The following is a 25,309-nucleotide window of genomic DNA, read 5'->3' as shown; positions in this document are numbered from 1 at the left end:
AAATTTGGCTCTGGCCTGGTAAGGATGTCGATGGCAAAGTTTTGATGACCTCCCGTGCTCAATATTCCTACCCCTTGCTGTGTGAATTGTAATGCCCCAGTCATAATGTATTGAATTATGTACCATAACTATTGGTTCTGTGAGAATTTGGAAGAGAATTTACATCATGCATTCATGAATGTGACAAAGCAATCATGTCACTGCTTTGATGTTTTGTCTTTCAGGAATTTAATACATTAAACAAATGGGCCTAAAGTAAGGTTGATCTTTAAAATGACTTTTTTTTTTTTTTCTGTATGTCTTAGGAATAGACTTAGCTTTTATTGAGAATGGATACATTTATCACACCAAGTATGACACAGCGGACAGAATTCTAACAGATTCCATTCAGCGAGCAGGTTGGTATTCTAATTTAGACTTTTTTTTTGCAGTACACGGGCCTCTCACTGTTGTGGCTTCTCCCGTTGCGGAGCACAGGCTCCGGACGCGCAGGCTCAGTGGCCATGGCTCACGGGCCTAGCCGCTCTGCGGCATATGGGATCTTCCCGAACTGGGGCACGAACCCGCGTCCCCTGCATCGGCAGGCGGACTCTCAACCACTGCGCCACCAGGGAAGCCCCTAATTTAGACTTTTGATATTAAGATGGAATACAATGGATGACCTGTAAACCTATAAATATTCTGTGTCCTGTGCATTAGGGAGGCAGTGTATGGTGTAAATGAGGTGGGGCTTTGGAGTTAGATGAGGCTTTGAATTTTAGCCTTGAAATCTAGTTTAGCAGTTAAGAACATAAGACTATTCATTATGAGGAATTTGAAAGGGTGTTGACCCAGGGTTATGGTCGGATTGCTGAGTGATGAGCCTGTAGCCAAAATGGAAGCTATACATTGGAGGTGGCACAAGCACATCTTTGGGCAACTTGCCGAGGTCTGGAAAAGTTACATTGATCCAAGGTTGAGTGGTGAGGGCCAGTGAGTGGGTTATAGGACAGGTGTCAGGACAAGGGGCAAGGGAGTTAAAGTGTTTTCCAGAGAGATCCATAGTAGTCAGGGGAGGTGAGTCTGTTGCTGAGCCTTAAAAAGAGTTGGCGGGATTTGGCACAGTGGAAAAGAGAGGATGTCCCAAGTAAGAGCACAGCACGAGTAGGGTGTGTTTGTGTATGAGGGGCTGTTGGTGAGTAGATTGTCAGAGAATGGAGGTTGCATTTTCAGAAATAGAGGGAAATGAGGCATAAGTGTATAGGGTAGAGAAAATTGTAGAAAGCTTTAAAAATCAGCAAGAAGACACTGTAGGAATAAGGACTCATTAAAGGCCTGAGTACACGAATGAATGATGGTTTAAAATGCTGTCAGTCTGGTGATGCAGTGTGGAGTGGATGGTGGAGACGGGGAGAGAGCCAAGAGTCAGGGCTGTTCCAACAGTAATTTTCGTGTGGAATAGTAAGGGACCTAGACTGGGTGTTGACCAAAGATAGAAATGAAAGCAAGGGGATAGAAAATTAGGTATATTTTGAATGTAAATTCAACAGAACTTGACAGATTAGATAAAAGGGGCAGCAAGGGGCAGCATCAGGCCTAGCTGGCTGTGGGAGAGATGATGCAATTGACCATTATGGGAACACGGGAAGGAGGCCCCCATCCAGAGCAGTCATGAAGAGGGGAAGGAGACTGAAGTCTGTCAGATGTAAGACGGAGGGTGTCTGAACTGACCAGATGAAAATATAGATACACTGTTAGAGCTCATGACAGAACTGGATTTCTGGGTTTGGAAATTAAAGGCATAGAGAAAACCACTGAAGTATGGAGAATGGAAATGGTTTTTGGAAGAGGGAAGCAAAGGTAGAGGACTAAACTTGAGCTTTGGGGAAGACACATTCTAAGGTGTGACAGAGGAGCCAATGAAAGAAATCCCGCAGTAAGACAGAGGTGGTGTCTTCAGTGGAAAGAGAAAGTCAATGGGATGAGCAGCAGGAAGGAATGCCAATCATTCATGTCTCCTTGTAATTCTTCATTATTAAGTTCAAACTCGTTTAGTCATTGATTGATATAACAGATATTTGTGACGGCATCTGATGTGCCAGATTCTCCCTGATAATGGCTCTCCCAGCTCTCCAGTTTCATTGTTGAATACTCTCTCTACTCATTCCGGACTTTTTTTCCACCCTGTATTTGGAACTTGCCCTCCTCAGAGCCTTCATCTACACGGATGAACAGTCTCAGCCTGGACAGTCTCTCCCCCGATGTAGCTCCTGTCCATCCTTTAGCTGTAAATTTCACTTCCTCGACTGCTTCCCTGACTTCTCAAACTCCATTAGTCTCCCGTGATATGTTTTTAGGGGACTCTCTCCTTCTTATTTCTTTTTTTAATTGGGATATCATTGAAATTCCTTATTAATTCTTAACACACGTGTAATAACTTGTTTGGTGTTTGTGAGCTTCATGAGTTTCTTGGTTCCCCACTGAATTTTTGGTATCTAGAGCGGTGTCTGCTACATTAAGTATATATTAAATGAAGAAGGACTAAGAAACAGCCACTGGATTTGTCAACAGCGAGGGTAGAACTGATCAGGGAGTAGCTGTAATAAATAGAAGAGAAAGGATGAAGACCAGGTCACTGAGCTTTGAAGTGGAGAGGAAACAAGAGTAGGGGGCATGGCCCTTATCTGAGATATTTAGAAGAAAAGTGGGGGAGAGCAGTAGGATGGTAGAAAGCTATTTCTGTTCACAGTCTTTCTAGGTATTTCTTTACTCTAACAGTGGATGGTTTATTCAACTTTGTTACCTTTCTTTTCTTTTATTTATTTTTTTTTTTTTACTAATAGGTGACAATATTTTAGCAGTTCTTAAATATCTAGCTACATCTGATATGTTGGCTTCTTCTTCTAAGTATCAACATGGAAACATGGTCTTCTTTGATGTGCTTGGCCTGTTTGTCATTGCCTACCCCTCTCGTGTTGGCTTGATAATTAACTACATGGTGGTAATGGCTGTTGTTTTATACCTGGGAAAGAAATTATTGCAGCCCCAAAATAAGAGTAAGTATTTTCCTTTAAAACTACTGTACTGGCACGGGTATGGAATTTGCCTGAAGTTTTTTAGTCACTTTGCTTATATCTTTCCAAGAAGTTAAAAATCTTAAGAAAAATAACATTTGATTTATACTGTTGTAAGAAATTTGTAAATGAATATCAGGTTGATATGCTCATTATACTTTTAGTCATGGTGAAGCAGGCAATTTTTACGTACTTATGCACTTCATAGAAGTACCACAAAAGCTTGTGGAAAATGGTTTGTAAAGATTGACTTTTAGTGAAGAGTCCCATTAAAAAGTCTTGTCCACACTACAGACCAATAGCACACTGTTCTGGAATATAAATGAGCGTCTTCTGGTTAAATTGGTCTCCTTCTACTATGTTTTGTACTCTAAGTTGGTGTGTGCTGTTATCAGATAAAATATTTAGCAGCAATTTAAATACTCATTTATCACTGGTTATTTTCTCATGCTACTTCTATTCCTGTGTTAGCTTCTTTTAGTAAGAAGCTTCCATTTCTGCTGTTATTTCAATACACAAAGCATCCCAAAGGTGATGAAGATTAAGACGACCCACTTTTCTAGCCAGGAATATATCTGAACTACTCCTGAAGACTTATCTCTTTGAGTCTTTTGTATGCACGGACTCTGAGTAGATGTCAATACTTGAATCTTATTCACTGATACTTTCCCTGTGTAGTGTTTAACAAACCTTACCCCTAGGAAATTTCAGTATTTTCAATTACAATGGTGAATTTTATTTTAATGTTTGCTCCTTTAATTCTACTAACTGGTTATAAAATTGATTTGATAAAGACGGTGATCTCTACTTTTTGTTTTCTCTCAATTAGCTGCTACCTACACAAAGGACTTCTTCTGTGGACTTGGCATCACTCTGATAAGCTGGTTTACTAGCTTGGTTACAGTTCTCATTATAGCAGTGTTCGTCTCTCTTATTGGACAGTCTCTCTCATGGTATAACCACTTCTACGTCTCCGTTTGTCTGTATGGAACTGCAGCTGTTGCCAAAATAATATTCATACATACCCTCGCAAAAAGATTTCATTATGTGGTAAGTGTTGGGCATATTTATTGATTTCTTTTTGCTGCCTTCTAGGATTGAAGACAAACTCAGGTGGGTGTTCCTTGTGATTGGCCTTTTGAGCTATCACAGATTGTTTGGCATGGCTATAGATAATTGACTCCCAGATCTGTGTTGACTTTCTGGAAGGCTTCTCATTCTGCAGGTAGCAGACTTCAAATGAGGTTATAAAGCTGCAAACAGTTTGGCGTGTTGGTGACAGCAAGGTGTGTTAGCATAGCCTTTTGCCTCTCCTGAGTCTGCGGTTTTTGTAACCATGCTCTTTAATCTACCAGCCTTCCTTGGGATCACCCAATTATTTATATTTGAATAGCTCTGTTTTCCACTGGACTGTAAGCTCCTTGAGGGCATGGATTGTTTTGTTCATTGTCCCCTGTGCTTAGGCAGTGTCTGAAACAGCACTAACACACAGTAAGTGTTTGCTGTGTGAATGAACGTTGCGCTTAAAACTGCGCTTAAAGTTTTCAGTTTCCTTCACTTTTTTTTTTTTTAACTTTTATGTTGTTGATGCAGATTCTGTCAGCATGCCTCTGTGGTCTGGGGGTTATACTGACATATTGCTAAGGAGAATAAGGGGAGGTACATAGGGTTCCAAAATGATTTATGCTGACTTAGAGAATATAGCCATATTGTTGTGGTTTCAACTGTATACCATTGTATTTTGTTTGGTAAAAACAAAATTAGGTATTAGGGTTATGAGATAATAGGACTAAAAATAAATTACAGTGAGAGAGCAAGCAGTGGTTTCTGATTTTCTAAGAGAGTTAAAGGGGAAATCTTTCTTAGTTCCGTCATTTTCAAGACGGCCAGTGTACACCTGTTTTTTCAGTTTGTACTCTTGGGGATTAGAATGGAGACATGGAAGACTATAATACAGCATCCTTTCACAAGGATGTCTTTGGTACCTGAACCTTGGTCTCAGTTTCAGTTCATGTTGGGATATGATCTGAGGAGCCCTTCTGTGTTTCGGGCCCTATTGAAGAAAGCTTCTTTGAGGTTAGCCATCTGTTTATGGTTGAGCCAATGCTTGTATCTTAGTGGCTTCTGTCTCCAAAAGAATGATACCATGGGGCTCAATTTCACATGCTTATTCTTAGTGCAATGGTATGTAATCAGTCAGAGCGTGGCTGACTGTCATTGATACGGCATTGGGGTGCAGTAGAGGGTAAGACAGAAATGCTTAGTAAAGTTCTACTTTGACTGATTTCAGTTGTCTGATTACAAAACTTCGGGCTGAAGGCACAATGTAAAGAATAGTGTGTTTTATTTTCATTTCACAAATGGTCTTTGAGTATCTAGTGGGCTTCCATGCTAAGGTCTGGTACAGAGATTCAGGACATAGTCTTTTTCTTTGAGGAGCTCACAGTTTCATTTGGGGATGAAATGATGGAGAAACCACAGGGGTTTCAGTACATTGGGACGAAGTGAAGTAGAGTGATATATTAACAGTGCTGTAGGAATATAGGGCCAGGAGAGATGAATTCTGTTTGTGGAAGTCAGGAAGGCTTCATGAAAGAGGTGGTGACATTTGAACTGGGTTTCTGAAGCCTGAGTAGAAGTGTGCCAGATAGAGAACAGGTTGATGGGCAAAGGTGGGAATGTACAAGATGCATTTGGCTCACAGTCAGTAAAAAGTTCAGTGTGGTGAAGATGAGGTTGATAGGATAATAACTGAGAAAGCAGGCCAGGGTGAAGTTGGAGCATGACCCTAAAAACCAGTGGGGCCACAATTTAAAATTTCTAAGCAGGATATTGAGCGTGAGAATTTGTAATTTAGTAGGAACACACTGGTAACAGTGTACAGAATGGATTGGAAGGGGTAGAGGGATAATAGAGACGGGGAGAGGGGAACTAGATTTGAGGGATGTTTGGACTTGGGTACAATGTGGGAACAATGTAAAACATTTTCAGTTATTACAGTCTTCGTTGTTGAGATCTTTGTTTTTAAATATCTGAGTGGAATTTGGCTTCAAATTGAATCCTAAGGATTATTTTATTCTTTTTAAAGACCATGACTCTTGATTAACAGTGTTGAACATCTAATTATTTAACGATGATAGCCTGTCTTTCATTGTCCAAAGGAGGTTTGTCAAGTGAACTTTAACTTGTTTTGAAAACATGTGACAAACTCTTTTGAGCTCTTGAATTAGGGACCCTTATAACAAACATGCCCTGGACTATACAGAAATGAGAAGGCAGAGGAGAGAGAAAAGCTTAAATATATCTATTTCCGTTTTGGTATTTCTGCACTAAAATTATAACTTTCATGTTTACATTAATAGAATCGCTGGTGCAGACGTTAAAATGTATTAAGTTCATATGGCAACTTTCTTCTGAAGAACTCAAGGTGCTGCACAGGAATCCTCAGACTTCAGAGCTCAAAAAATGTAGATCAAATTTTATAACGTGAAACCACCAGGAATCCAGGATGGGGGCAAAGTTGTGCTACAAGACCAGTTGGAGATAGAAAAGACTCAGGAATCAAGCAAAAACCCCCCATGGCTGTGTGCTCTAAAGGTCCTGCAGTTCTCAAGCTGTGCTGTTGGTGGCGCTGCAGCCGCCTTCACATAGGTCATTTCTCCTGTTTGCTTGACATTCCTTGTAAGTTGCATGAATAAAAGAGCTTACAGAGGTGAATGTTTTTAGGAGAGTCCTTTCTTCTATTTTAGAACATTTCCAAAGGTCTTTCAGCCCGGTGGAGGGAGAGCACAGATTATATACAAGTAATGATGTTTTTACCCCCATCTTGTTAAATTCCCCTTTCCTGTGCAGTAATTTGAATTTATTACTTTATGATAGGAGGTAGCTTTGTCAGTGTTTACTTTAAAGTTTAAAGGATAGACCCTGCTCCAAACAAAATATAGCTTTTTGGAGCAGTGGAAGTTACACTACAATAGAAGATCTTTATGAATGGCCCATGAATGAGATGACCTGTATATTTTCTTTCTTTCAGAATGCCAGTGACCAGTATCTGGGAGAAGTATTTTTTGACGTCTCTCTGTTTGTGCACTGTGGGTTCCTTACAGCTCTCACTTACCAAGGGCTCTGCTCGGCATTTATTAGCGCTGTCTGGGTGGCATTCCCGTTGCTCACAAAGCTTTGCGTGCACAAGGACTTTAAGCGGCATGGTAGGGTATTTTTGGTTGTGATACAAATGGGAAATACCTTAAAATACATAAGATAAGGCTTCCAGGAACTATTTCCATATTTGATCCTTTTGGGTAGGCTTTCTAAATTGTTGCTGTTTGTTTTTTTTTTAACTTTCAGATCACACAGATTTTTATCTTACACCTTATACATACCCCATCATTCTCACGTAAATGAGCACATGCTAATATATTACATACTTTGTTTTCTTATTTGTATTCTACCCTAAGTCAAAGTATTTTATCTCACTAAGATAACATGTACCAAAAGGGCAAGAGTCAGAGCTAACCTAATTTCTGTTAGGTGCGTAGGTATACCAGGACTATGAAAAGCTGTTATCTCACTGGAGAATTTCAGAGATGTGTTTTCTTTCTCTTTTTCTGTAGGTGCCGGAGGAAAATTTATTGCCTTTTACCTTTTGGGGATGTTTATTCCTTATCTTTATGCATTGTACCTCATCTGGGCCGTATTTGAGATGTTTACCCCTATCCTTGGGAGGAGTGGTTCGGAAATTCCACCTGATGTCGTGCTGGCTTCTATTTTGGCTGGTTGTACAATGATTCTCTCATCCTATTTTGTAAGGAAAAAAATTTTTTTTAAATTTCCTTCTTCATTTTATATATAAATACATGATGAGTTTTGCCATGCTAGATCCTGTGAAATAGTGTTGATTCTACTATTAAGCAAAAGAAATGGTGAATGACTCTGCATATTGTGGGTTCGGTATGGGCATAAAATGTAGAAGGGGGGGCGGTTGTTGTTATTTTTGCTTCCTCATCCTCCCAAATCCTCTGATTACACTTCTTTTCAAATAGCTTTCAAACTACCTGAATTTGAATGTGTGGAACGAATACCAAGTGAGAAGTGGTAGAGATTGCTTGGTGGTGAATTTTTAGAGTGTTTTGAACTTACTAATTAGAGGCAAATGTTAATAAATACATGGTAGTTTCATTGGTGCTGTTAGAGCTAGTGAAGGAAGACTAATTCTCATGAGGAGTTTTCCCTTGTCGTTCACCTGCCTTGGTGCTGGCACAGCCAAGGTCGCTGATCGAGTCTGTGTCCTTGAGTGACATACACTTACAACACCCAAACACGCCTTCCTTTACCAAGTAATGAATACATGTTACAGGCCTTGTCATTTTACTGTATCAGTGTTCTGCCCTCACAGGGCGAGTCCTACCTGTGCCATCCCTGCTTCTCCTCCCTGGGACTCTCCGGAGGGAAGAAAAGACATGATGTAGAGTTGACAACCAGACTGCCCTCTGTTAGAGCAAGCTCCAGGCAGAGTGCTGCCCTTGGCGTGGTGTCGACACTCTCCAGGACTCAGGCCTGGCTGCTCTGTTCTGTGGCTCTTTTCATTGCAGTCCCTAAGAGTAAGAAGTATTTATTGAATACCTGTAGGTACACTCTGAGATTTGAGGCTAGGGTACCAAATAGAAAAAGTAGCTATGACTATTATAGCTCTTTCCTTCATGGAGAGAATAGTGAGCTTTATCACACTGATATAGTAAAGGGCATCTCATGTGGGGACTAGGGTCTAGGGACAGCAGATACAAGTACCACGTGCGTCGTCAGTGCTGTCCATGCAAGTCCCTTAAATGGCAAATAAACAGCTTGCATGTGTGACTGCGTATACAGCCCTGTAGAGTAATTCTTATGCACGCTATTGTTTGAGATCAGCTGTACTAGTTCTGAAAGAAATCTGAGCATTGCAGCCATCTTACTTTTAATATTATGATTTAGTCCTTACTGGTATTTGCAGGGATAGATGGAAAATTCTAAAATGTTCTTTGTTGCCTTCAGGGTTTACTTCTTTTGGTTTTAATATTAAGGCTTTAAATCCTCTGTATATCTTAATAGATGGTTTGCTGTTGTGAGGACTAAAGGAGATGTAGTTTCATCACATGTAGATTAGGTTGTAATCTAGAGTCAGCTGAGTTATGAACTGGACCCCCCCCCCCGCCCCTGCAGTGTATTTAAATCACAGTCAATGAATGAAAGCTACTGATGCTCATAAAAGATGATCAGAATGTGGGGCATTTCAGTTCTGTTCCATAGGGAAGGGGACAAAATGAACCCTGAAAACTTCACTGTGGAAATTGAAAATGACCCCAAAAGCATGGAAATCTTGGAAACCATAAGCAAGCAGATTAAAGTTTATTACCTTCTAAATTACTTTTGGAGAGTGGCTCTTGGAATACTTTAATGTTCATTATAATGTGAAATAACTCTGCTGCCCTTTGATGCTGTGGGTTATCATTCTCTTCGCTATTTTCTTACTTATGTGTAGCTGTGTTACAGATAGTGGCTTTTTACTAGAGTGAGACTTTTCTCCTTGGGTAATGGAGAATTGAACCACAATGCACACTTCAGAGAGCCTGTCTTTTAGTCCTTGGGGATTTATTAAATATATTTGCTAGGAAGCAATTAAATTGCTGTCAAATGATCGGTTAACAGGTTTCCTGGGGTTCCCCTGTGCTGGGGCCATCATGGTTGTACTGATTAAATGAGACTGCTGGTAGGAGCGGGATCAGGAGGAGATTCTCAGAGAGAAACAGAGAAAGAGCCAGCGCACACGGGACACTTCATAGTCCCTTTTCATGCTTCTCTTCATTTTATTTCACACCCATTTCGGAACCTAGAGTGGTATCAGATGTAACATTTAAGACAAAAGACAGTAAAATGTGATACAGTGGGATCCAAACACACTGTCACTAGGCCGTTCTCTTCTTCCTTCTCTCCCACTCTCTGATCACCTTCTCATTTATCACCATTACCAAAGCTCTTCCAGAAGGTGGGTGGAAGAGGCAGAAGATGAGCCTCATGACCTGGAGAAGAGAAAAATATGGATGTGGAAACTGTAGCTTAACCTGAAGTTGTAGGACAACTTTGGGTAGCAACAGGGTTGAGAATGGCAGGAACCACAGCATTATGACAGGGAGGTTTTATTTGGACCCAAACGACTCTGTATACCTAAACTTAACCAGTCTCCCAGTGGAGGCGAAACTTATTACTTGGCAGGATATTTGACCCTGTTCTAAGGAGCCACATTTTAAATATTGTGACTGTCAGGAGAAAGAGGGACGGACAGGGTAACAAATTGTGTTTTGCTGACTCACTGCCATAAATCCTTGGGTACTCTCTTATTTCTGTCCTTCAGTGTAAAAACATTAAGATCTTCGACTTAAGACCAGTACTGTTTTGCTGGAGATTACCCTGGCGGGCATATCGTTACACTGTAGATATAAAATCTCTTAGTTTCATATAGTAGAGCATATGGTAGGTTATGAATATCTGCTTAATTTTTCATTTTCATCTCAGTAAAAATATTTTCACATTTATGTTCTTCACTTTTCTACTTATTGACCCTGGAGGGTGGGCAATAAGGGGGAGAAGGCAAAAGGGGGAGGAGGGACTAGGTCATTGTTTCTCAAAGTGGCTCCTTCAGAACCCCTAAGGGATCTGTGGACATATTCTATAATCATGTGTCCCCTGCAATTTTTAATTCAGTGACTTTACTACAATTAAAAAATATAAACATATTTAGGACTTCCTGGATGCCCATCTTGAGACAGAGCCACTTGCTTTTCCTGCCCAAGTTCAGATTTGTTATTTTGATTGTGTTGGCCTTGGTTAACTCTGCAGTGACAAGGGCAGAATTACCTTTTTTCCCCTGGTTTCAATTTTCATAGTTCTTTTGGTTTTTTTCCAAGTGAACTATAAGTTGATTTACAATATTGTGTGAGTCTCAGGTGCAGAATTACTTTTATTGCAGTTTTTTCTTATGTGCAGGTCCACAGGCAGAGTCTTGTAGGTGTATCTAAAAGATGAATCCAGCACATAGGCACATTATGAAAGCATTATTAGAACTTGAGTTTTGTTGAAATAGGCCTGCTTACTTGCTTAAAAGCTTACCTCTGGTTCTTTAATAAAAGCCTGATGTCATGATGTTTGGTACGGTTAAATAGTGTCTGCTGTGCAGTTAACTTACAGGGTTTGATAGAATTGGAAATAAAATAAGTTCACGGTTTGACTGATGGTGGATGTACATCCTCTAGTAGTCTCTTGGCTGAGCAGAGACACTGTCTCAGTTGCCTTTTTCCCTCTTACTGTCTGGCTGCCTGTCAGAGAGGCACCATCATGCAGATGGGGGCATCTCTCATTTATTTAGGCTCTGGCTTGTGATGGAAATCCCTTACAATTAGTGCTTTGTGTACTGGGAGTTGGGAGTATGGTAGCACATGCTGATACATGTCCTTTATTATCTGTCTGACAACACCTGTTACAATGTCAAGTCAGTAAAGCCACCTTTCTGCCAATGGTAATTTTTCTATTTTTGTGTTTTGTGTTTTAGATTAACTTCATCTACCTTGCCAAAAGCACAAAAAGAACTATGCTAACTTTAACTTTGGTATGTGCAATTGCATTCCTCCTTGTTTGCAGTGGAACTTTTTTCCCATACAGCTCCAACCCTGCCAGTCCAAAGCCAAAGAGAGTGTTTCTTCAGGTAAGAGCGATCTTGCGTGAGCTATTTGAGATCCTGGAGAGGAAAGGCTTATGGTGTTTTGAGCTTACTAGTCAACAGTGAAGCTCGAAACACATAAGTGACTTTTCTACTGTTGACCTGTTAGTTGGTACCTCGACTATTTTGCGTAAGGCAGTGAGGAAAAGACCATCAAGAGGCATTCTTATCAGCTAGAAACACTTCTCCTAAGAGCCTGAATCAGAAATGTCTGCTTGTTGTTCTTATTACTGTTCAAATTACAAAAATGTACCTACTTGGAAAAATGAGAGCAAATATGTATCATGGAATAATGAGCTGTCAGAAGTACAGATTGTAAAACTGTTTGTGGGCTGAGTAAAAATATGACCTCCTGTCAACTGGCAAAATGAAACAGATTCTTTAAAATGCGGTAAGACTGATCTTAGGTAATGTTCAAGGTAATGTGATAGTGAAAATATAATAACTTAGATATTAATAAAATGAGATTTAGAACTTTCTTAGATTTCAGGTTTTTCTGCAAACTTTTTAGAGCTGGTGTAAAACAGGAAAAAGAATTTTAAGTCCCCTTATTTCCAGTCTTCCTGTCTGTTAGAGGGAATGGAGTGGCCAAACAGAAAAGCCAACAGTCATAACCTAGATAATTATTCAAGGACTTGAGTAAGTAGTAATAATATATTTGAACTTAAATATGAGAGAGGAGATTTTGAGAAAGAGCCAACTATTCCTTGTTTTTGTTTCCAGTCCTGTAGGACACAGTGATACATTTTATGTGACAAATTTTACAGTCACATCAGTAGTCATTAGGAAAAGCTAGATTTTTATTTTTAAAAACTCCTGTTCTGATTTGTTTTGGGGTTCTCTTCTTCCCCAGTGCCAGAAGGTGACAAACTTTTCCTATAAAGGGCCATAAAATAAATATTTTAGGCTCTGCCAGCCATGTGGTCTCTGTTGCAGCTACTCTGTTTCTACAGAGTGAAAGGAGCCATAGACGACACCTGCAGATGAATGTGGCCATGTTTTAATAAAGCTTTATTTATAAAAATGGCAGCAGGCCATTTGGCCTGTGGGCTGTGGTTTACCCCTGCCCTTTGCAATCCTTTTTCTTTTCCTATTTGATATTCTTCAGGCTGGTTTCCGTTGTTAATAGAGCTATTCCAGATGGAGCATGGTGCCTTTTCAGAGAATTCTGTTAGGCACAGTGGTGAGCTGTGATTCCTATTTTTCTCTGCACATCAATTAGCATGTAACACCCCGAAAGGGAAATGTGTGTGTATTTCTTTTAGAATGTATTTAAGTCCTTTTAGGACTTTTAAGAGTTCTAGTTTTCATGTCTTTTATATCTGAAATAGTAGATTTTCAGAAACTTTTTATATGAAATTTAAATTTAGAAACATATTTGTAAGAAATAATAAAGTAATCATGTGAGTATCTATTGAGTTTAAAAGAGCATTAGCTGTATCTTAGAAAACCTCAGTATTCCCTTCTTGATCCCAACTCTTTTGCTCCTCTCTCTCTTATTACCACCCCCAAAGTACTCACTATCTTAAAGGTTGGAGTTAATCATTATTTTACCACATATGTATTAATCGCTAAACAACAACATATAGTTTTGCCTGTTTTTGAGCTTCTTACAGGTAAGGCCATACCATATACTCTTTGGTGGCTTACTTCTTATTGCCCAACAGCATGTCAGAGTCTTCCAGGTTGATCTGTGTCACTGTAGTTCATTATTTTTCATTGCCGAATAGACTTCTGTCATAGGAGGATGCCCCAATTTATTTGCCCATTCTACTGTTAATGGACATTTGGGTTGTTTCCAGTTTTTGCTAATAAGGACAATGCTGAACGAACACTTTTGTACCTTGCAAGAGTTTCTCTAAGGTCCATATTCAGCAGTGGAGTTGCTGACTTGAAGGGTTATGCGCATGTTAACTTTATTAGGTAATCTAAGCAGTCTCCTAAAGTGATTGTGCCAGCGGTGGGTTCCTGTTGCTCAGTAGCCTCATCATTTCTTGGTATTGTCACGTAGTCATTTTTGTTAATCTGGGGTGGGGATGTGGGTGAAGGAGTTCAAACAGTAGTTTCCTCATTAGTCTTGTTCTTTTCAGCATATGACTAGAACATTTCATGACTTGGATGGAAACGTAGTTAAACGAGACTCTGGAATATGGATCAACGGGTTTGATTATACCGGAATGTCTCACATAACACCTCACATTCCCGAGATCAACGATACCATCCGAGCTCACTGTGAGGAGAACGCACCCCTATGTGGTTTCCCTTGGTATCTTCCAGTGCACTTTCTCATCAGGTTGGTTCATTACTTTTCTGCTTTTAGTTGGGGGTTAGTTTGTTCTCAAGTCCTATCACTGTATCAGTACTTTATTATTTTAACTGGTTAACATAGAAGTTGAGTGCTGTTTATACTATTTTTCTTTTTAATATAACTACAGAAGTTGTATTTCTTTGTGGGATAAAGCACTCAGAAGTTTTTTATTCTCCCCCAAATTTTGCTTTTTCAAATTAGGAAGTCTTTCCTCTAGAAAGCTGAATAGTTAGAAAGTGTAGCCCTCTTAACTGGTCTAACAGATAGCAAGCAGCTAAGCATCAATTTCAAATTGTTTTATTTCTGGGGAGTTTTTATGGTTTGGCTGTGAAGGAATGGATGAGAAGAAATAGGATGGGTAGTGGAATCAAGATCACCTAGGATCCTTGTTCTTAACTTTAGGAAGGTTTTATTACACAATAACCTGGGCTTCAGAGAAACTGACATTGTTTATCATATTCATCAGTTTATGTGTTTATTATATATTCTGAGCACTTCCATGAATTATAGTTCAAAATCAACTAATAAAGCAACCTGAATATTGAAGTTACCTTTCCAAATAGGAAAAACTGGTATCTTCCTGCCCCAGAAGTTTCTCCAAAAGAACCTGCTCATTTCAGACTTGTATCCAAAGAACAGACACCCTGGGATTCTGTAAAGCTGACCTTTGAAGCAACAGGTAAGTCATATGGTAGTTTTTTCTTCTCTCTTGTCATTTCTTAAAAATTTTAATACGCATGTATATTTTTTCCTCAAATGTATAATAGTGACCAGCAACTTAGGAAGAACTTGGTGTTTTTAAAAGCAATTGAAGCTGGTTATGATTTTTAAAAGAAAATTTAATAGACTTTATTTTCTAGAGTAGTTTTAAGTTTACAGAAAAATTGACCAGAAAGTACAGAGATTTCCCTATTGTCCTCTCTACCCCCCAGCTTCCCTTATTATTATCCCTTTTGCATTAAGTGTGGTACATTTCTTTTAATTGATGAGCCTACATTGATACATTATTATTAACTAAAGTCCTTAGTTTACATTAGACTTAGTTCACTCCTTGTGTTGTTTAGTTCTATGGGTTTTGACAGATGCATATTGTCATGTATCTACCATTACAGTATCATACAGAGTAGATTCACTGCCCTGAAATCCCCTGTCTCCACTTATTCACCCCTCTCTCCTCCCTCCCTCTGGCAACCACTGATCTTTATACTGTCTCCATTGTTTTGCCTTTTCCAGAATACCATATAGCTGGAATTACACTTTGTAGCTTTTTCGGATTGGCTTCTTTTGTTTAGTAATTTCCACTTAAGGTGCCTTTATGTCTTTTAGTGGCGTGATAGCTCATTTCTTTTTATTGCTGTGAATGTACCACAGTTTGTTTATCTTCTGATCTACTGAGGAACATCTTGGTTGCTTCCAGTTTTTGGCAGTTATGAATAAAGCTTCTGTACACATCTGTGTGCAGCCTTTTGTGTAGAATAGGTTTTCAACTCATTTGGATAAATATCTAGGAGTGCAATTGCTGGACTGTATAGTAAGCATATATTTACCTTCGTAAGAAACTGCCGAAGTGTCTTCCAAAGGCAGTATGAATTCCCACCAGCAATGAATGTGAGTTCCTGTTGCTCTACATTCTCACCAGCATTTGGTGCTGTCAGCCTTTTGGATTTTAGCCATTCTTCTTTTTTTTTAAATTTTTAAATTTTATTTATTTTTCTATACAGCAGGTTCTTATTAGTCATCCATTTTATATACATCAGTGTATACATGTCAGTCCCAATCTCCCAATTCATCACACCCCCACCCCCTTGCGGCTTTCCCCCCTTGGTGTCCATACATTAATTCTCTACATCTGTGTCTCAATTTCTGCCCTGCAAACCGGTGCATCTGTACCATTTTTCTAGGTTCCACATATATGCGTTAATATACGATATTTGTTTCTCTTTCTGACTTACTTCACTGTGTATGACAGTCTCTAGATCCATCCACGTCTCTACAAATAACCCAATTTCGTTCCTTTTTATGGCTGAGTAATACTCCATGGTATATATGTTCCACATCTTCTTTATCCATTCGTCTGTCCATGGCCATTTAGGTTGCTTCCATGACCTGGCTATTGTAAATAGTGCTGAAATGAACATTGGGGTGCATGTGTCTTTTTGAATTATGGTTTTATTTGGATATATGCCCAGTAGTGGGATTGCTGGGTCATATGGTAAATCTATTTTTAGTTTTTTAAGGAACCTCCATACTGTTCTCCATAGTGGCTGTATCAAGTTTACATTCCCACCACCAACAGTGCAAGAGGGTTCCTTTTCTCTACACCCTCTCCAGCATTTATTGTTTGTAGATTTTCTGATGATGCCCATTCTAACTGGTGTGAGGTGATACCTCATTGTAGTTTTGATTTGCATGTCTCTAATAATTAGTGATGTTGAGCAGCTTTTCATGTGCTTCTTGGCCATCTGTATGTCTTCTTTGGAGAAATGTCTATTTAGGTCATTTGCCCATTTTTGGATTGGGTTGTTTGTTTTTTTAATATTGAGCTGCATGAGCTGTTTATATATGTTGGAGATTAATCCTTTGTATGTTGATTCCTTTGCAAATATTTTCTCCTATTCTGAGGGTTGTCTTTTCCTCTTGTTTGTAGTTTCCTTCGCTTTGCAAAAGCTTTGAAGTTTCATTAGGTCCCATTTGTTTATTTTTGTTTTTATTTCCATTACTCTAGGAGGTGGATCAAAAAAGATCTTGCTGTGATTTATGTCAAAGAGTGTTCTTCCTACGTTTTCCTCTAAGAGTTTTATAGTGTGTCTGGTCTCACATTTAGGTCTCTAATCCATTTTGGGTTTATTTTTGTGTATGGTGTTAGGAAGTGTTCTAATTTCATTCTTTTACATGTAGCTGTCCAGTTTTCCCAGCACCACTTGTTGAAGAGACTGTTTTTTCTCCACTGTGTATCCTTGCCTCCTTTGTCATAGAGTAGTTGACCATAGGTGCGTGGGTTTATCTCTGGGCTTTCTATGCTGTTCCATTGATCTGTATTTCTGTTTTTGTGCCAGTACCATATTGTCTTCATTACTGTAGCTTTGTAGTATAGTCTGAAGTCACGGAGTCTGATTCCTCCAGCTCCGTTTTATTCCCTCAAGACTGCTTTGGTTTCTCGGAGTCTTTTGTGTCTCCATACAAATTTTAAGATTATTTGTTCTAGTTCTGTAAAAAATGCCATTGGTAATTTGATGGAGGTTACATTGAATCTAAAAATTACTTCGGGTCGTATAGTCATTTTCATAATATTGATTCTTCCAATCCAAGAACATGGTATATCTCTCCATCTGTTGGTATCATCTTTAATTTCTTTCATCAGTGTCTTATAGTTTTCTGCACACAGGTCTTTTGTCTCCCTACATAGGTTTATTCCTAGGTATTATATCCTTTTTGTTGCAATGGTAAATGGGAGTGTTTCCTTAATTTCTCTTTCAGATTTTTCATCATTAGTACATAGGAATGCCAGAGATTTCTGTGCATTAATTTTGTATCCTGCAGTTTTACCAAATTCATTGATTAGCTCTAGCAGTTTTCTGGTGGCATCTTTAGGATTCTTTATGTATGTATCATGTCATCTGCAAACAATGACAGTTTTACTTCTTTTCCAATTTGTATTCCTTTTATTTCTTTTTCTTCTCTAATTGTTGTGGCTAGGACTTCCAAAACTATGTTGAATAATAGTTGTGAGAGTGGACATCCTTGTCTTCTTCCTGTTCAGTTTTTCACCATTGAGAATGATGTTTGTTGTGGGTTTGTCATATATGGCCTTTATATTGAGGTAGGTTCTATCTTTGCCCACTTTCTGGAGAGTTTTTATCATAAATGGGTGTTGAATTTTGTCAAAAGCTTTATCTGCATCTATTGAGATGATCATATGGTTTTTCTTCTTCAGCTTGTTAATATGGTGTATCACATTGACTGATTTGCATATACTGAAGAATCCTTGCATCCCTGGGATAAATCCCACTTGATCATGGTGTATGATCCTTTTAATGTGTTGTTGATTCTGTTTGCTAGTATTTTGTTGAGGATTTTTGCATTTATATTCATCAGTGATAGTGGTCTGTAATTATCTTTTTTTGTAGTATCTTTGTCTGATTTTGGCATCAGGGTGATGGTGACCTCATAGAATGAGTTTGGGAGTGTTCCTTTCTCTGCAATTTTTTGGAAGAGTTTGAGAAGGATGGGTGTTAGCTCGTCTCTCAATTTTTGATAGAATTCACCTGTGAAGCCATCTGGTCCTGGACTTTTGTTTGTTGGAAGATTTTTAATCACAGTTTCAATTTCATTACTTGTGACTGATCTGTTCATATTTTCCATTTCTTCCTGGTTCAGTCTTGGAAGGTTATACCTTTCCAAGAATTTGTCCATTTCTTCCAGGTTGTCCATTTTATTGGCATAGAGTTGCTTGTAGTGGTCTCTTAGGATGCTTTGTATTTCTGCGGTGTCTGATGTAACTTCTCCTTTTTCATTTCTAATTTTATTGATTTGAGTCGTCTCCCTCTTTTTCTTGATGAGTCTGGCTAATGGTTTATCAATTTTGTTTATCTTCTCAAAGAACCAGCTTTTATTTCTATTGATCTTTGCTACTGTTTTGTTTCTATTTCATTTATTTCTGCTCTGATCTTTATGATTTCTTTCCTTCTACAAACTTTGGGTTTTGTTTGTTCTTCTTTCTCTAGTTCCTTTGGGTATAAGGTTACATTGTTTATTTGAGATTTTTGTTGTTTCTTGAGGTAGGCTTGTATTGCTATAAACTTCCCTCTTAGAACTGCTTTTGCTGCATCCCATAGGTTTTGGATCATTGTGTTTTCATTGTCATTTGTCTCTAAGTATTTTTCAATTTCCTCTTTGATTTCTTCAGTGATATCTTGGTTATTTAGTAACATATTGTTTAGCCTCCATGTGTTTGTGGTTTTTACATGTTTTTCCCTGTAATTGATTTCTAATCTCATAGCATTGTTGTCAGAAAAGATGCTTGAAATGATTTCAATTTCCTTAAATTTACTTAGGCTTGATTTGGCACCCAAGATGTGATCTATCCTGGAGAATATTCTGTGCGCACTGTAGAAGAAAGTGTGATCTGCTGCTTTTGGATGGAATGTCCTATAAATATCAATTAAATCTTTCTGGTCTGTTCTGTCATTTAAAGCTTGTGCTTCCTTATTAATTTTCTGTTTGGATGATCTGTCCATTGGTGTAAGTGAGGTGTTAAAAGTCCCCCACTATTATTGTGTTACTGTTGATTTCCTGTTTTAGAGCTGTTAGCAGTTGCCTTATGTATTGAGGTGCTCCTATGTTGGGTGCATAGATATTTATAATTGTTATATCTTCTTCTTGGATTGTTCCCTTGATCATTTTGTAGTGTCCTTCCTTGCCTCTTATAACATTATTTTAAAGTCTGTTTTATCTGATATGGGTACTGCTACTCCAGCTTTTTTTTGATTTCCATTTGCATGGCATATCTTTTTCCATCCCCTCACTTTCAGTCTGTATATGTCCCTAGGTCTGAAGTAGGTCTCTTGTAGACAGCATCTATATGGGTCTTGTTTTTGTATCCATTCAGCAAGCCTGTGTCTTTTGGTTGGAGCATTTAATCCATTCATGTTTAAGGTAATTATCGATATGTATGTTCTTATTACCATTTTCTTAATTGTTTTGGGTTTGTTTTTGTAGGTCCTTTTCTTCCCTTGTGTTTCCCACTTAGATAAGTTCCTTTAACATTTGTTGTAGACCTGGTTAGGTGGTGCTGAATTCTCTTAGCTTTTGGTTGTCTGTAAAGCTTTTGATTTCTCCATCAAATCTGAATGAGATCCTTGCTAGGTAGAGTAATCTTGACTGTAGGTTCTCTCCTTTCATCACTTTAAATATGTCATGCCACTCCCTTCTGGCTTGTAGAGCTTCTGCTGAGAAATCAGGTGTTAACATTATGGGAGTTCCCTTGTATGTTATTTGTTGTTTTTCCCTTGCTGCTTTCAATAATTTTCTTTGTCTTTAATTTTTGCCAGTTTGATTACTATGTGTCTCGGCATGTTTCTCCTTGGGTTTATCCTGTATGGGACTCTCTGCACTTCGCGGACTTGGGTGGCTATTTCCTTTCCCGTGTTAGGGAAGTTTTCAACTATAATCTCTTCAGATATTTTCTCGGGTCATTTCTCTCTCTGTTCTCCTTCTGGGACCCCTATAATGCGAATATTGTTGCGTTTAATGTTGTCCCAGAGGTTTCTTAGGCTGTCTTCATTTATTTTCATTCTTTATTCTGTTCCACAGCAGTGAATTCCACCATTCTGTCTTCCAGGTCACTTATCCGTTCTTCTCAGTTATTCTGCCATTGATTCCTTCTAGTGTAGTTTTCATTTCAGTTATTGTATTGTTCATCTCTGTTTGTTTGTTCTTTAATTCTTCTAGATCTTTGTTAAACATTTCTTGCATCTTCTCGGTCTTTGCCTCCATTCTTTTTCTGAGGTCCTGGATCATCTTCACTATCATTATTCTGAATTCTTTTTCTGGAAGTTTGCCTATCTCCACTTCATTTAGTTGTTTTTCTGGGGTTTTATCTTGTTCCTTCATCTGGTATGTAGTCCTCTGCCTTTTCATCTTGTGTATCTTTCTGTGAATGTGGTTTTTGTTCCACAGGCTGCAGAATTGTAGTTCTTCTTGCTTCTGCTGTCTGCCCTCTGGTGGATGAAGCTGTCTAAGAGGCTTGTGCAAGTTTCCTGATGGGAGGGACTGGTGGTGGGCAGAGCTGACTGTTGCTGTGGTGGGCAGAGCTCAGTAAAACTTTAATCCGTTGACTGCTGATGGGTGGGGCTGGGTTCCCTCCCTATTGGTTGTTTGGCCTGAGGTGACCCAACACTGGAGCCTACCTGGGCTCTTTGGTGGGGCTAATGGTGGACTCTCGGAGGGCTCACACAAAGGAGTACTTCCCAGAACTTCCGCTGCCGGTGTCCTTGTGCTCACAGTGAGACACAGCCACTCCCCGCCTCTGCAGGAGACCCTCCAACACTATCAGGTAGGTCTGGTTCAGTCTCCCGTGGGGGTCACTGCTCCTTCCCCTGGGTCTCGATGCGTATACTGCTTTGTGTGTGCCCTCCAAGAGTGGAGTCTCTGTTTCCCCCAGTCCTGTCGAAGTCCTGCAGTCAAATCTCGCTAGCCTTCAAAGTCTGATTCTCTAGGAATTCCTCCTCCTGTTGCCAGACCCCCAAGTTGGGAAGCCTGACGTGGGACTCAGAACCTTCACTCCAGTGGGTGGACTTCTGTGGTATAATTGTTCTCCAGTTTGTGAGTCACCCACCCAGCAGTTATGGGATTTGATTTTATTGTGATTGTGCCCCTCCTACCGTCTCACTGTGGCTTCTCCTTTGTCTTTGGATGTGGGGTGTCCTTTTTGGTGAGTTCCAGTGTCCTCCTGTCGATGACTGTTCAGCAGTTAGCCGTGACCCTGGTGCTCTCACAAGAGGGAGTGAGAACATGTCCTTCTACTCCGCCATCTTGAACCAATCTTGGATTTTAGCCATTCTTATATTTACGTAGGGGTATCTTATTACTTTTTCAATTTGCAATTCCCTAATGACATATGATGTTGAGCAGCTTTTCATACTTATTTGCCATCTGTATAACTTCTTTGGTAAGGTGTCTATTTGGATCTTTTTGTCTGTTTATTAATTTTGTTTTCTTATTGTTGAGATTTAAGAGATTTTTGTATATATGGGTATAAGTCCTTTATCATGTAAGTGTTTTGCAAATATTTTCTCCCAGTTTGGCTTGTATTTTCATATCTGAACAGTGTTTTTCATAGAGCATTAAGTGTTTTAATTTATTGAAGTCCAACTTAATCACTTTTGTTTTATGGAACGTGCTTTTGGTGGTGTGTCTAAAAATCATTGCCAAACCCAGGGTGTCTAGATTTTCTCTGATGTTACCTTCTAGAAGTTTTAAAATTCTGCCTTTTACACTTAGGTGTGTGATATATTTTGAATTAATTTTTGTGAGAGGTATAAGTTCTGTGTCTAGATTCATGTTTTTGCATGTGGATTTCCAGTTGTTCCAGTACCATTTGTTGAAGACTATCCTGTCTCCACTAAGTTGCCTTTCTTTGTCAAAGATCAGTTGACTATATTTGCGTGGGGCTATTTCTGGACTCTATATTTTGTTCTACTCATCTATTTCTCTATTCTTTTCCCATTACTGCGCTGTCTTCATCTCTTTAGCTTTATAGTATTTCTTGAAGTTGGGTATATCAGTCTTCCAACTTTCTCTTCAGTATACTGATTATTGCTTGTCTTTTGTCTTTCTATATATCAGTTTGTCAATACCCACAAAATAACTTTTTGGGATTTTGATTGGAATTGCATTGAACCTGTGGATCAAGTTTGGGAAAATGACATCTATTGACTCTTCCTATCCATGACATGGAATGCCTCTCCATTTATTTGTATCTTATTTGATTTTTTTTTTGGTAGTTTCACAGTTTTGCTCACATAGATCTTGTACATACTTTGTGAGATTTATACCTAAGTATGTCGTTTTTGAGGTGCTAATGTAAATAGTATTGTTCATTGCTGGTATATAGGAAAGCAACTAACTTTTGTATGTTAATCTTGTATCCTGCAACCTTGCTATAATTGTTTATTAGTTCCAGGCTTTTTTTGGTTGATTCTTCTGGATTTTCTACATAGATGATCATGTCCTTTGCAAACAAAGACAGTTTTATTTCTTCCTTCCCAATCTTTATACTTTTTATTTCCTTTTCTTATCTCATGGCAATTAGCTAGGACTTCCAGTATGGTTTTAAAAATGAGTGGTAAGAGGGATAATCCTTGCCTTGTTCCTGATCTTAATGGGAAAGCTTTCTTACCAACTGAGTATAATGTTAGCTGTAGGTTTTCTGTAGATGTTCGTCAGATCAGGCTGAGGCAGTTCCCATCTATTTTTAGTTTGCTAAGAGTTTTATTCTGAGTGAATGTTGGATTATGTCAAATACTTTTCTGTCTTTTGATATGATCATGTGGTTTTTCTTCTTTAGCATGTTGATGTCATGCATTACATTACTTGATTTTCAAATGTTGAACCAATCTCACATACCTGGAATAAATTCTACTTGGTCATAGTGTATAATTCTTCTTATATGTTGTTGGATTTGATTTTCTAATATTATGTTGAGGATTTTTACGTCTGTGTTCATGAAGGAGGCCTAATCTTTTTAAAGTTTTGTTTTGTTTTGTTTTTATTTTTTAAATTTTATTTATTTTTGGCTGTGTTGGCTCTTCATTTCTGTGCGAGGGCTTTCTCTAATTGCGGCAAGTGGGGGCCACTCCTCATCGTGGTGCGCGGGCCTCTCACTATCGCGGCCTCTCCCATTGCGGAGCACAGGCTCCAGACGCGCAGGCTCAGTAATTGTGACTCACGGGGCTAGTTGCTTCGCGGCATGTGGGATCTTCCCAGACCAGGGCTCGAACCTGTGTCCTCTGCATTGGCAGGCGGATTCTTAACCACCACGCCACCAGGGAAGCCCGAGTCCTAATCTTTAAGTTTTCCTGTAATGTCTTTGTGTGGTTTTGGTGTTAGAGTAATGCTGGCCTCACAGAATTAGTTAGAAAGTGTTCCTTCTGCTTCTGTCTTCTGGAGGAGATTGTAGAGAGTTGGTATAATTTCTTCCTTAAATGTTTGGTAGCATGCACTAGCGAACCCATCTGGGCCTGGTTTTTTCTGTTTTGGAAAGTCATTAATTATTGATTCAATTTTGTTTAATAAATAAAGGACTATTTCAGATTGTCTGTTTCTTCTTGTGTGTATATTGGCAAATTGTGTCTTTGAAAGAATTGGTCTGTTTCATCTGGGTTATCAAATTTTGGGGCCTACAGTGTTCATAATATTCTTTTATTATCCTTTTACTGCACGTGGGATCTGTAGTGATGTCACCTCTTTCATTTCTGAGATTAGTAATCTGTGTCTTCTCTCTTTTTTTCTTAGCTTGGCTAGAGGTTTATCAATTTTATTGATCTTTTCAAAGAACCAGTTTTTGGTTCTATTGATTTCCTCTCTTGACTTCCTATTTCAATTTCATTAATTTCTGCCCTATTTTTAAGTATTTCTTTTTTTCTGCTTAGTTTGGATTTAAATACTCTTCTTTTTCTAGCTTATTAAAGTGGAGGCTTAGATTATTGACTTTAGATCATCTTTTTTAATGTATGCATTCAATGCTACATTTTCCCCCCTAAGCTCTATTTTGGCTGCATCTCACAAATTTACAATTTTAGTTCAATTTATTTAAAAATTTCTCTTGAGGCTTCTTTGACTCATTTGTTATTTAGAAGTATGTTCTTTAATCTTCAAATATTTTGGATTTTCCAGCTGGTTTTCAATATTTATTTCTACAATTTCATTGTGGTCTGAGAGCATACTTTATATGATTTCTATTCTAAATTTGTTGAGGTATGTTTTATGGTGCAGGATATGGTCTCTCTTGGTGAATGTTCCATGTGAGCTTGAAAAGAATGCGTATTCTGGTGTTGGATGAAGTTCTATGAATGTTTTTGATGGTGGTGTTTTAGTTCAGCTATATATCCTCACTGATTTTCTGCCTGCTGGATTTGTCAGTTACTGTAAAAGGTTGTTGAAGTCTCCAACTATAATGGTGAATTTGTCTTTTTCTCTTTCCATTTTGTCAGTTTTTGCCTCACCTATTTTGGTCTGCTTTTTAGGCACATAGCAATTATACTTGTTTGATTAAACTGATATATTAGCATTTTGATTATACTTGTTAAAAATTATTTTAAGTGGTTTAGAGCTTTCAATAAGTTCACTTTCAAGTAACACTGTACTGCTTCATGGGTAGTACAGATGCTTTATAATGTAATATTCCCAATTCTTCCCTCCCTGGGATTCTGTAAAGTTGACCTTTGAAGCAATGGGTAAGTCAGACATTTTTTTTTTCTCTTTCTCTTTCACTTCTTCAACTTTATAATATGTTGCATGTGAGCTTTTTTCCCCTCAGATTTATTATCGTGACCAGCAACTTGAGAGCTTATACTGTTTCTAAAAACAAACTGAGGCAGATAATAATTTTTAAGGAGCCTTACTGAAAAACTTTTAGTGTCAGATATTAGTTGTCAGGTAGATCCAAAACAGCATTTGGCCTGGCATTAGTAGACAGTG

General features: G+C 38.6%; 2 protein-coding genes across 2 annotated transcripts in view; one reads left to right on the top strand and one right to left on the bottom strand.

Moving 5' to 3' along the window:
* The window catches only part of ERMP1 (endoplasmic reticulum metallopeptidase 1), a 53,423-nt gene that overhangs the window by 18,243 nt on the left and 9,871 nt on the right, over positions 1–25,309 (top strand). The window contains exons 6-13 of the mRNA XM_060014724.1: positions 306–398; positions 2,823–3,035; positions 3,883–4,103; positions 7,087–7,261; positions 7,667–7,857; positions 11,635–11,787; positions 13,893–14,095; positions 14,674–14,789. Of these exons, the coding sequence (XP_059870707.1) occupies positions 306–398; positions 2,823–3,035; positions 3,883–4,103; positions 7,087–7,261; positions 7,667–7,857; positions 11,635–11,787; positions 13,893–14,095; positions 14,674–14,789 (1,365 nt within the window). The remainder of the gene's footprint in view (positions 1–305; positions 399–2,822; positions 3,036–3,882; positions 4,104–7,086; positions 7,262–7,666; positions 7,858–11,634; positions 11,788–13,892; positions 14,096–14,673; positions 14,790–25,309) is intronic.
* RIC1 (RIC1 homolog, RAB6A GEF complex partner 1) overlaps positions 10,949–25,309 on the bottom strand; it is a 162,937-nt gene continuing 148,576 nt past the window's right edge. Inside the window, exon 26 of the mRNA XM_060014721.1 lies at positions 10,949–11,100. Coding sequence (XP_059870704.1) covers position 11,100 — 1 coding nt within the window. The 3' untranslated portion in view covers positions 10,949–11,099. The remainder of the gene's footprint in view (positions 11,101–25,309) is intronic.

The sequence above is a fragment of the Delphinus delphis genome, chromosome 6 (assembly GCF_949987515.2).
Source record: "Delphinus delphis chromosome 6, mDelDel1.2, whole genome shotgun sequence".
In the NCBI taxonomy this organism is placed as follows: domain Eukaryota; kingdom Metazoa; phylum Chordata; class Mammalia; order Artiodactyla; family Delphinidae; genus Delphinus; species Delphinus delphis.
This window is presented reverse-complemented; position numbering and strand designations above follow the sequence as displayed.